Source organism: Ptychodera flava, chromosome 6, assembly GCF_041260155.1.
Source record: "Ptychodera flava strain L36383 chromosome 6, AS_Pfla_20210202, whole genome shotgun sequence".
Lineage (NCBI taxonomy): Eukaryota > Metazoa > Hemichordata > Enteropneusta > Ptychoderidae > Ptychodera > Ptychodera flava.
In genome coordinates, this window is record NC_091933.1 from 27,156,686 (window position 1) to 27,169,932 (window position 13,247).

General features: G+C 36.8%; 2 protein-coding genes across 2 annotated transcripts in view; both read left to right on the forward strand.

Annotated features, from left to right (window-relative positions):
- The window catches only part of LOC139135357 (uncharacterized), a 51,056-nt gene extending 46,820 nt beyond the window's left edge, over window positions 1-4,236 (forward strand). Inside the window, exons 30-32 of the mRNA XM_070702707.1 lie at window positions 264-305; window positions 1,123-1,302; window positions 1,954-4,236. The gene's annotated coding sequence lies outside the window, so the exon portion shown is untranslated. The remainder of the gene's footprint in view (window positions 1-263; window positions 306-1,122; window positions 1,303-1,953) is intronic.
- A 6,343-nt stretch (window positions 4,237-10,579) lies between these two features.
- Window positions 10,580-13,247, forward strand: part of LOC139134416 (uncharacterized) — a 36,099-nt gene continuing 33,431 nt past the window's right edge. Inside the window, exons 1-4 of the mRNA XM_070701278.1 lie at window positions 10,580-10,600; window positions 12,047-12,089; window positions 12,377-12,568; window positions 12,730-13,170. Coding sequence (XP_070557379.1) covers window positions 10,580-10,600; window positions 12,047-12,089; window positions 12,377-12,568; window positions 12,730-13,170 — 697 coding nt within the window. The remainder of the gene's footprint in view (window positions 10,601-12,046; window positions 12,090-12,376; window positions 12,569-12,729; window positions 13,171-13,247) is intronic.

The window sequence follows — 13,247 nt, forward strand, 5'->3', positions numbered from 1 at the left end:
AACATCATAAAATGCGTCTAATCAAACAATACAGAGAACGTCCACAATATATCACGATAACACTTCCTGCAGTGGCACTCTGTCGCAATGTAGTCTTAATTAACATCCAGAATTGTGATTTGGTTTATCAAGAACCAAACCCAAAACACTGAACTCAACAGAATACAGCAATCGCAATTTACATATTAGTGGAATATGTTTCGAATGCATCTCGTCTAGACTATCATCATTTAGTATATATGTTTCTTTTTATTTATCCCTAGGGTGCAACCATTTTTCTCGGATATATTGCCATTAACAGCGAGGTAATTGCATACACTTACCTTTCATTGACGCCACAGCGTCCACACCGATTCTACTTGCAAGCACAAATACAGCTACTAATTTAGGATTATATGTCCGTTTGCTAAATTTTGAAGTAATAACATTCCAAGCAAAATTGAACAATCAGGAAAAGCCATGGTAGATGTAAATTTCAATATTCATATTAGTCTACAGCTGATTGTCTTTCTTCATTCCGTCTATCATGAAATTATCCTTACGGTGGCCATGATAGGGGAAAATTTGCTACTTTGGAAGAGGTGTGCGGCAATTTAAAATTGAAAAGCATCTATGGTGAAAACCGGAAGTATGTCCCAGATCATCATTTTAAAATAATTCTAAGAAGTACAAATAACGAAACAATATGTGACAGGTAGTTGCAAAAACAAAAAAGGCATCTGGTGTACTGCTAGAGTGCAAGATTCAGCCGTGTGAGGGCGCCCTGGGACCTCTGACCAAGCCTGTTGATCTCGAAGTACCTAAACTTGTTTCAAACACGATTGTAACTAATTTGGGATAATTGGATGGTGATTGTAATATTGCAACATGCAGCTATAGGGCACCAAATACCTTCGAGAAATTTGAAAAATATCAAGATCCAATTACCCAATATTAGTTCCAACCGTGTTTTCGGTCTTCTGTAGTTAATAGTACTATTTCTGATATGTCTGAAAGCATAATTTGCTGGCTACGATTATATCATTTTGAAGTGAAAAAGCGTACCTTGTGAAAAGTGAAATGAAATGGAATATCTGTGTATTTTGACATAATGTATACTAAAAGTTAATTTGTTTCTTTCAGTTGCTATTCATTGTCCGTTCGGTGTTCTCGCGTGATTCGGACACGCGACGTGTTTTGAAGGTACACAGGGAAGCGCAGGAAAAACTCATGCAACAGGTCAGGGTGAAGTACTTACAAGATCAACGACAGATGAAAATTGAAATACAAAAGAAAGCAAGGATACATATTCTATTTCAACAGGTAAGATTTAGCCGTGCTCTTGGCCGTATACACACCGTGACAATATCCTGGCGTAGTAAATTTACCTGTTGCTATTCACAGGGGAAACATTACGTGTTTGTCGAAAAATGTATTTTCGTTGAATCGGGCGGTATGGTTCAGCATAGCCTGCAAATGCAAAAAAATGAATGCCGGACATTGTTGTGATATAAGTGGAGTGTATTATGGCATGGCATGTGGGCTGGTAATATTTGAATCACTATAGTATATAATTTCAAGTTTGCCATCGATTTCCAAGTGTTGATCCTCTAACTGTATTTGAGGGCGTATGAATTTAGTGATGTGGAAAGGATATCAAAGATACGACTGTTGCAGTATTTTTTAGTTTTAACAAATTCTATTACTTCTAGTTGAATGTTGTTGTTTCAATTTGTATAAACTGTCAACTAATATTCGGTGTTTTCATCAGACACCCTGTGGTCAGCTTTTCGACAAGAGCTTTAAGATACAGGACACATATTTTATTGATGGTAATTGAATTCCCCTCTTGGCATTACTACGATCTAGAATATTAGAAATGTTGTAGTAATAGTTCATTATTTACTGTGTAAGGGCTTTAAATAATATTACCTTACATTACTCATTGGAATTCGTCAACATTCTTATTTTCAGGGTCGCCATACCCAAATCAGCCCACAACCGCTGGAAATTATGGAAGAGGAAGACAAACTCATTTAAGCGGCATACATCAAGACTAATATATAACAATCACTGATATTTTTCGGTCTTTTTTCCATACCAATATATGAATGAGACGAAATGTTACTTTATAAAATTCAGGCACAATCAGAAAGTCTTAAGTATTTCAATTTAGTTAGGATAATACCAAGCTATACAATTCCGTGCGCATCATGCGGGTATTGTTATGGCCCTTTTCAGAGACAAAAGTTAAGAAAATTCAAAATGAACTTTCAATAACTACACAAAACTTAAAACAGTTGGAATTTAATAGCAAGTCGACTAAGTAAATAACTGTGAATATGTTTTTGATTTCTCTTTTTAAATGTTGTGTATATTTACGACGTCTGGTTCTTTACACGTTCGTTAATTTGAAGAAGGCGTGCTTGGTTTAAGCATTATTAACCTTTACAGCGAACGTAGTAGACCAAATATTATTTGATCTCCCAAAAGGACTGGCTTGCGAAATAGAACTTGGTCGAAAGAAATATGAAAAGAATGAAATTAAGAATGGCTTTATAAATGCAGGGTATGAATTTACTTGTCATCCTGCCAAGGTTAATTGCACTGCCACGCACGATGATAAGTTGACATCACAGCAGGCACCTGGCCAAGTATGGAACAAATTCATATAGGTAAAATTTGACTATGCGAATGGCATTACTGGGATTATGTTATTGACTTTATCTTCTGTGATGTCAAACTGCCAGTAACCATTCAAATTGTGATCGTCCAGCACGGATAAGTATAAAGCAGCCGCTTTCTCCATATGTCTCTCGATGGGAGTTGAGTGGCTACAAAATATGGAAATGATAACGGGTAGAATTCTTGATACTTACTATATCTGCCATACTCCTCGCAAGTTTTTACCTCCAATTCTTTTTATGGTTCATAATCATGCTATCAATCGACATCAGCTTCATGTAAGTTTTATTTATTTATTATCAATAAATTAAACGGTTTAATGGCATTATACAATTTCATGCCAAATACCGCACAACTATGTTCAGAAAGTCGTCCTTGTACGTCTACACCTAATGATGTCTAAGTGATAAGATCTTTAGCACAGTCATGAGCATTTAGCATATTAAATTCAGTTTTGCACATATAGATTACGGTAGATGTTCTAGATATCGACTGTATACATACAGCAATAGTGGCCGAATTTTGTAAGACTAGAAGTCGGTCGCTGATTTCGAATTCACGAAGAGGTACAATTCTCCAGGATAGGATTTAGATATGAATTGTTTGTACATAAATCTTATTCATTAACGTACTTAAGAATCTTTTGATATTAGTGTATATATGTTCAAATGCAGCAACAATTTCCTACTCATGATACACAGAAACTTCTTAAAGTGATATTCAGAACGTATTATGTGTTTGGTGGACGTATTTCGACAACTGCAGTTAGTTTCTGTATTTGAAAAGTTTATGTATTTGAAAAGTTTGTGTAATGAATATTCATATGGTATATTTGATTTGAGTATACCTTAGAATCATATGCAATACCATGCTTACAACATATCACTTTGTACTTGAAGGATTGATCAATTCACGCATGTTTTTTTCATTGTTTTTCACTGTTTCGGTTGTACCTTTATTGGATGACAATGTTACATGCTCATTCAAATTAAACTAGTATTGGCGCCAAAGATCTCAAATAAAGTAGTCAAGCAGCGATTTTGGCAGAAAACGGGCCACGCGATAGGCCTGTTTACGATTTCAAAGGATGTTACATTGCAAAACTTGTGCACCGTTTATGTTAATATTTACGGACTCTTTCAATTTGATATCCATGAACTCCTTTTAGTTATAGGTCAATCACCTTGGACTTATAAAACATTATTATTACTTATAAATTAAAACAGACTCAAGTATAAGCAGGTGACAAAGTTATCGTTCCTCCATGTAGTTCAACAAACTTAAATCTTACAAGAGACATATTTCCCTAAAAAGAAAGTTTGTGTAAAGGAATGATTGGATGTATTAGGGACTATTATAAAATCGTTAATTAAGCAAGGACCAATTATTCGATGTAATTTTGAGACTTTAAAATTGTACGGAAATAAATTCAAATATATGACCATTGAACGACTATTCAGTAAATCAATACGATTAGATTTTATTTCTCTTTTCAAATGGAGACTTTTACGAGAAAATGTAGAGAACGATCCTGCCGGGGACATTACTGTATGACTTGACTCTAAGCCAATAAACCCTCTTCATGCCAGTCTAACTTCGTATGAATCTCTACTTTTATTGAATCTCTGCTTACCTCATCGCATCAATTCTCCTGGTAGACGATGCAATAGTATCATATGGTGGGGAACTGGGTAAGCAAACCCACCAGATGTATATGACAACGAGGAGCCGACGAAGCTATGATATAAGAATGGCTTGCGAAAAAACACCAACACCCGAGAAAGCAGCGAAAACTTCAGATCTTCAGATCAGACGCTTGTCAGATACCGAAGTATTCGTCAATGCCGATGCTAGATTTATGATTGGCACCATAAATGTACGATCTTTTGATTTGAGTCACCCACCACATTTCGAGTGACCCTCATGAAGGTTGGCGGCCAAGTATTTCACAGTCTGATAGGAAACATGGGAAGTGCAGAAGTTTTACCCGCAGGGCAACAATTTCGAATTCGATGAGGACGCAATTGACGTCGACGCTTACTTTAAAAGGAATTTGACGTGTGGACAGTCGACCCGTCACCTGCGAAGATAAAGGTACGCATGATCATAGCTGTGTATCTGATTTACCAATTCTAGCATAAACGATTGAAGTTTTGCATTGTTTTTCATTAACCAGACAAGAAAAAGCAATTTAGTACCAAAAGGAAACATGTGTAAGCCCCCCCCCCCAAAAAAAAGTTTCTGGTCCTTGACATTCAGCAAAGTGATGCGGCGACGCGGTTTTTTTATTTTCCCTTTTTTAACAATGCTGGTCTGGCACTATTGATGCAACAGTTGTTGTCTGTTATCACTGGCTACATAAAACTTTGTTTTCTGTTTAGCATTTTTGGACATGCAAACAGGGATATCAAGGATAGCTGCACTGATCAGTATGTAACCCAATAAAAATGCCATGACGCGCAGGTTCTGAAATGATTCACGCGGTGACCAGAAACGATCTTTTTTAGCGTAATGGGAAAAGTGATACTAAAAAGTTTGGTGAACTATTGGCAACTTGTTTCATCCTCAGAGTTGTATGAAATTTTGATAGTCGTCATGACAACGACCACGACCCTCTCAGCACGTCAAGACTAGACATACTGTAGCAGTGCTAAAAATAGACCATGGGCTTTCTGTTGGGAGGAGGCATATTGCCCAATGAAAATGCGTTTTCATTGACCATCGCTTTCATTGACTGTCATTCAAGTATGTCAGTTCAGATATACTGGACATTGCACGCCATGTACTGATTGAATTTTATGTCCCCGTCTTTGCTAGTCCATGTGGACTGCAATTTCATGGATTTTGGTAGCCCAAGGGAAAAGATGGTAGTCTGTGGACGCGGGACTACCACTAATTTCGAGCCCTGTGTGTGTGTGACTGTGTGTGTGTATATTATGTATTTATTTATTTATTTATTTATTTATTTAATTATTTATTTATTTATTTATTAAAGTATCAAGATATCCTACGGGAAATTACAGTGCTCGATACTTCAAGTACAAAGTAATAATATCTGTTACTTAAGATTCATGCTTCCTGCATTCTTCTGATAGACAGTCAGAAATGAGAGGATCCTTAGCTCTACACTTATTTATATGGTTGGGACGTTCGATTATATTTCAAGGCGGCCGATGCGCTGTCGATAATTGTTGTTGACGCGCCCAGGATCAAGTCTTCGACGTGTCATGGTAAATTAATTTCAAAGCATCGAGCTATTCTAATATCAGCAAGCGGTGTAATCTTTGTGTATCAGAAAAGCTGCACATTTTCAATGCTGACAAACGTACGCTGTTAAACAAAAGCTCTGAGTTTGTTTCAAAATGTCGCCACCAAAACAAATATTATTTATCAGATTAAAACACCAACCAGAAATATAATGGTACATCCCAACCATATAAATAAGGTTACTGACAGTTTGCGGCTTCGCCGCTCGAGGCGCAAAATCAAGTGCAGACGTAGGTTCGAGGTCTGGCATGCGAGAATATTGCAGTATTAGATGAACGTACAGGAAAGGTGGTATGCATTATAACAGTATGTGAATATGCTCATATCTATTTGCAATGTCGCAAGACAACCCTCTCGAATGAAGCATGCCTCTTACTTAACGTGTTTAGCGATTAGCCTATGAGTCATTAAGAATAGGTAGTGATTAAAAATGGTAAAAAAAAAGCAGAACAGGTTATGAAAGTGTTAAACGTCATAAATATTGTTACAAATAGGGTTGACACGTCACCCCTACCCCTATTTGGAACAATCAACCCTATTTGTAACAATCAACCCAATTTGTAACAAAAGTTAACCCCATATAGGTTTAGTAAGATTTCGGTCAGAAAACAAGATTTTTAACATTTTTGACCGAAATTCGTGAAAATTGCCCCGAAACAAACTTTTGGCATGTATCTGCACGACTTAATTATATCTCACGAGTAGGCCTCTTATCCCTAGGAACCTGCACAAAGAAATTTAATCTAACGAGCGATTTTGAAAAAAATGAGTTACGACAAGGAAAAAACGAAAATTGCCCAAAAACATACTAATATGTATATTTCATCAAGATTTCATCAAATACGGCCAAGTATTTTTGAAAATTAGATTTTGTTACAAGTTGGTAAATTTTGTTACAAATAGGGTTGATTGTTACAAATAGGGTTGGTTGTTACAAATAGGGTTGACACGTCAACCCTATTTGTAACAATCAACCCAATTTGTAACAAAAGTTAACCCCATATAGGTTTAGTATGATTTCGGTCAAAAAAACAAGATTTTTAATATATTTGATCGAAATTGGTGAAAATTGCCCGAAACAAACTTTTGGCATGTATCTGCACGACTTAATTATATCTTACGCGTAGGCCTCTTATCTATAGGAATCTGCACAACGAAATTTAATCTAACGAGCATTTTCGGAAAAAAATGAGTTTCGACAAGGAAAAAAAGAAAATTGCCCCAAACATATAAATATGTATATTTCATCAAGAATTCATCAAATACAGCCAAGTTTCTTTGAAAATTAGGTTTTGTTACAAATAGGGTTGATTGTTACAAATAGGGTTGACATGTCACCCCTATTTTTAACAATCAACCCAATTTGTAACAAACAGTTTCTGAAAAATGAGTTTTGACAAGGGAAAAAAAGAAAATTGCCCCCATTCAAATATGCATATTTTATTAATATTTCAACAAATACGGCAAAGTTTTTTTGAAAATTAAGTTTTGTTACAAATAGGGTTGATTGTTACAAATAGGGGTGATACAGCCCCGACCGCTTAGATGCAGTTCAAGGTCACATTCTGAAGTTCGAGAAAGTAGGTATAATAATTGTATAATAATAGCAGTGAGCAGCCTTGGCCAGCTGCTTTACATGCCCCTCATTTACATCTCACACTTAACATGATGTAATCAAATTAATACATCACGGCTCTTTCATGGCTAAAGTCGATCTGACGTCAGAAAAGTATGCAACCTTTCGATTCCACAAATTTACTGGTCTAAAATGGTCCTTTGCTTCGTTAAAGAAACCGACATGCATTTGCGATTCAAGGTTACCTTACAGACAAAAGAGCCCCTATGATTTTCACGGCATAATTCGAGCATTTCATACGATACTTCGATGGAAAGGCATCATCAATTTAGTGATTTACACTGATGGCCAGAGTGGTAAGAAGTAGTACAATAAAAACTAATTAATCGCGAAGAGCTCTTGGGCTCCAATTTTAGCTGCATGCAGGTGGGACACAAACTAGACAAATCACAAAGTTTCATTCCGTACCGAAAATGTACCTGCTCTTCTCATTATTGAAAGAACACAACATAATATAATTTCATTTTGGTAGTCAGCCATGTTTTCAGTGTAAACAGTTAATGTACCTGGCAAAGCTTAATTCAGTTAATTAATGATGTCAACGCTGTATCCGGGTTACATGAGCGTGGTACGCTACTTTCTGGATATCCTTCTTGATCAAGGAAGGTGTTACTGTTACAATATTACGTAAAATGTATTGCCAGCTCATATGTCATTCTTTGCAAGGAAAAATGAGTTATACCCTTTGATCCAAGACCGGACTGTTGGTATCTAGTAAATAATAACGAAATAGCTGTGAAGTTCGTTGCAACAATCAGTCAGAATTCATCAAAGAAGAAAAAACAGAAGCTGCGAAGGATAAAGTCGCGCGTGGCAAAAAAGATAGAAAACGAACGCCTAGGCTCGGGTTAGATAACAAATATGGTAGTGACACTGTCACAAACAGGACTGTTTTATTTAGAATGAGGGGGGAGAGATAGTTGAGTCAAAAGTATCGGGAAGTGAGAAGATTTTCTTTGCCGTTACATCCTAAAAGCTTCACTGTTTCAATACTTAACAATAATATTTATTTTCTCTCGTCTGAAAATGTAATTCAATCGAATACAATAATTGTGCATTTGCTTCGTTCTTCGTTAACGAATGGGATACTAGAGTAAAGACCTGTAAATAATCAACAAGGATCTTTTATCAGACGTGCCCATTGATGATGAAATATCTGCTGTGTCAAAATTACAACTCTGCTTTACGCCATCTCAGTCTCAGTCTAATTGTAATGCAAATCTATTGTATGTAATGCAACATTTAAGATTAAAAGACAAGAAATTGACTTTTTAAAACTAACAATTGTCTTGTGGTTAATAAGCTCAGAACCCCCGTAAATTATAACTTTCGAAAAGCCTAGATATAGGGGAACATTTTGGTAACCATAGTGTCACCATTGTTTACATAACTATCACGTGACAGGTAATTTGCATAACCTTTCAAAAATCTGTTTTCCCTATGTAGTGTTTCAATGCTTTGAGATATGCGGCTGAAATTTGTGTGAGTGCAAGCTGTTGTAAAGATCTTCCAAAGTATGTCTCAGAATTTTTTTAAACCTTCTTAAAGAATTTTTATGCCGAAAAAACTTCCAGAGCGGTCAATTTAACCGTAGTTCATTTCTTTAAAATTGTGCTCCAAAAGAAACAAACAAGATATAAAAAATCTGAGACACGCTTTGGAAGGGCGTTGTGACAGCTAGCATTCCAGCAAGTTTGAGTTAGATATTTTGAAGTATTGGAACAAAACATACGGAAAAACCGATATTTGAAAGGTTATGCAAATTACCTGTCACATGATAGTTATGTAAACAATGGTGACACTATGGTTACCAAAATGTTCCCCTATATCTAGGCTTTCAGAACATGTATACTTTACGGGGGTTATGAGCTTATTTACCATTAGAGAATTGTTAGATTAAAAAGGATAGAAAAAACCTTAAATCATCAAGCTAATAGAGATAAAAGAGTTTACTTGAGCTTAAAACAGCTTCTAAAATAATTATCAGGGCTACAATTTACACAAAACAATTATACCCTATTAAGACAAGCTCATAAAGTATTACGATATAATACATTAGGATAATTTTTAAAACGTCTCATGGACGCTGCATTCTAAATTTCTAACTGTAAAATCTAATATGTACAAATGAAACATCTATTGTTGCAGCCGACAGTCAGGCTTTTGGTCGTCTTTGAGAAGATGTATAGTCACTGGTGTACATCTGTACGTCTAAGGATGCTTCGCCGAGTCGCCAAGGTTGTTTTAATTACCACATCTCTATCAACTGAATGTCGTTTGACAATGTTCCTGATTAAGGTAGAACTGTTTTGAACGCCAATGTCGCCGTCAAAATTCTTTCTATTGGGATCCCATTAACCTTTGTAAAAGACATTGTGAACGTTGTGGAGGTATGAGTTTCTCAGTAACTATTTGTTACATCTTCCTAGTACTTTAGCATCCATTGCAATGACCTGTCTCTCAACAAAAGTCATAATTGATAAGCAAACGAGTAGCTATTAGAATATACTGTGTTGTAAATGGCAAAATGAAGAAGATTAGATTCATTAAGGAGTTAAAATCGTGCATAGCAGTTATCTAGTCATGCCCATTACTGTAATTGAAATCAATATGATCCCAGTCATCATCATCGCATCAATCATTCATGTACTTTTAGTGAACGTATTAGTTGACAATATTCAAGATCAAAATGTACATCGGCAATGAATAAATTAAATGTAGGGTTCATTAGTAAAATGTGCCTTTTAAATTAACGGATCAAATTAATAATAAATGTAGTTTTGCAAGCAGCAGCGCTAATGAGAAGTGACCAATACTCATTGACTTGGCAATACGTTTCGAAATCGTGTTGCATCACACCTTTCGGATACGATTCCAGATTGTCAGCAATCGTCAAACAAGACCGTCCCTGGTCTTTTGCCTGGCAAGTGCTCGGCTCAAGTTTTTCATGGCTCTATCGGTTGTTCGCTCACAGCCTGTTCGAAATTCCGCGTTGAGAAAACTGGTGTAAGCATGTCCTTTGTGGCTCTGCAGGTAAGGACTCTTGACCGACATGTTTATCGCGAGAACCGTCAAGTTCAAAACAGATATTAGGAAGCTTGTCACAATGATCAGTATTATTTTTGTGTCATTGCATATTGTGATTTATCATCTTACCGTATCATACGTTTAGAATGCTTTCGGTAGCTTCACTTACTTGGAAATGCACATTAATCCATATGGTTACACCTATAGATACGAACGTCTTTTGACGGTTTTTTTAGGGTCAAGTTTTGATGTATTATGCCTAGAACTTAACATTTAACTATTATTGAAATTTCCACCTATAATATAAATTTCATGTTTTCGCTCATGTTAAGCACAGCAACCCTCAAAGACTTTCTTCTGAGGTTTTAGGCGCGAAAAGAATAGTCCGACACGTTATCCTATATAATGGTCAAACAGTTCAGTAAACCGTTTTCGATAGGTAATATCGCAGAGGTATATAATTTTTTTCTCTGTTCTGGGGGAATGTGATAAATGATAGATGAGTGATAGATCGCGCGTTTGAAAAAAATATGTTTTCAATGCATATATCTGTGCCCCTAACATATTCCCCATATCCAGTCAAAATAACACAAAGGCAACTGTATGCGAATTAATCTGTACTTAATGTTCATGACAAACCAACTAAACGAGTTGTACTTAACGACGACATCACAAAGCTGGAAACGAACGCCTCGCCATAAACTGTTACTAAAGGTCTTATGAAAGTTCACGGCTAGTTTCATAGGATACAAGTAATGTTGCAAGGGAAACTGATAGGAACTTTGGGATTTTCGTGCGCTGTTATTAATGACGCCGGATGCAAAACAGATAGTGTTAAAATGGTAAAAACGAAATTCAATGTATTTATTCATATTCGTAGTAAAACTCGACGCTCTTTCTCAAGTGCATAACAACAACACGTTTATCATGCGTAAAACCTGATACACGCGGGCAAAAGCAGTGTATGAGTGAAAATAAGGTACTGGTCTGACCGATGTCGACTATTCCAGATAATCTCCACGGACTGTGTCCATAGATTTGTCAAAAAGGAAGTGCTTACCCAGTTGATTAGCCGATAATAAGCAAAGTTTAGGTTTACATTGAATAAGTAATAAGGAGAATGCAGAAAGTCACAGTGGTGTAAGAATACTCTGTAGTAGACTTTTACAGCAAAAACCGCATCTAGCTAACATTTGCTGTGGCACTTCAGCTTTCCCTAGTGGTTTGTAAGACAGAACGATCAATTTATATGAGATATTTTTGGGGTTCAGAAATATATATGACACAATCAGTGTAATAGCTAGCATTCAAATAAGGCAGAATGACCACGAAGTTGATAGTCACACGGCACACGTGTATCTGAAACGAAATGATAATGAGATTTTGAAAGAGAAGTAAATCGACACTCTCTTTTAGGCACGGTAACCACAGAGTCACATGTTTTCATTACAGGTTTACGCTTTTGTCATTTTCGCGTTGATTGAGATACAAGAAGGTGAGTTTTTACCTCGTCGTTACACGTCAAGATGATGTCTTAAAATTGTCATTCGAGAAAAATTGCGCAATGTACTCGGAAATACTTGTCCTTCTGTCTTTTCATTTTATGATAGTGCAGAATTTGAATGGTGCCTGCGAACTTTGAAAACTGCCGGTAACTATTCGGTAAAAGACCGACATCCGCCTTACGGACTGAACATTATTGATAGAAATGTGTATGTATGTATGACATTGTATATTTCGTAACGCGATGTATGTATGTGTTTGTATATTTGTTTGTTTTAGTGGTTGCTATCAAACGGTGGGATGATGCAAGTGGTCAGTGTGGAACCTCTTTTCCGTTGATGGACGGAAGTCCAGCCGAGTGCGAGCCAACTAGCGACCAGAATACCGTTAGCTGCTGTGTCGCCGGCGTATGTGATCCTACGTCGATATCCTGCGATTGTGCCGATTGTCTTAACTACAGCGATTTTCCAGGTATGTTCGGAGTAACTCTTAAATTGTATCGCTAATATAACGACCTTAATACTTTCACGGAAATGTAAGCTTGCGGACTTTGGGATAGTATAGGCCTATGGAAATATCCTGAAATTTTCAATAGCTAGGTGTTGTTTAACTGTCTTTTGACTGATTTTCAGAATTGGAAAGTTGTGAACGGAAGTTTACAGCGACGTTCAAGGACAATACCACATTTGCGTTCCTCACACAGCCGTTACAGGGTCGATCAATTCGCATCCGTACTAAGCACCGTAATGGATACATCGGCGTGCTGATAACTGAGGACAATAGCAACAACAAGAACGGGAGAGGTTACGTGATTGCAATTAGTAGAAACATTATAAATGTTGTTCGTATGAATGGCCAGGGCAGTGTGGGTCTGTTAGGTGTCATTCTATTGACGAGCTCAGAGATAAACTTCACGTTCTCTTATGAGGGCAGCACTGGATCAGCGGTTTTCTCCGACGCGGCTGGTCACACTAATATTGTCGACAGAGGACCTGCTGTTCCAGTAGGATACCTCGGAGTGATCGCCTTAGGAAGGCCCATCATCGTCGTAGATTACTGTGGTGACGAGCAAAGTAAGTTAAACGCAGAAAGGCGAATTTACCTATTTTCGGTTGTTACGTGTGCTCTGGGTACTGTACTATATACATAT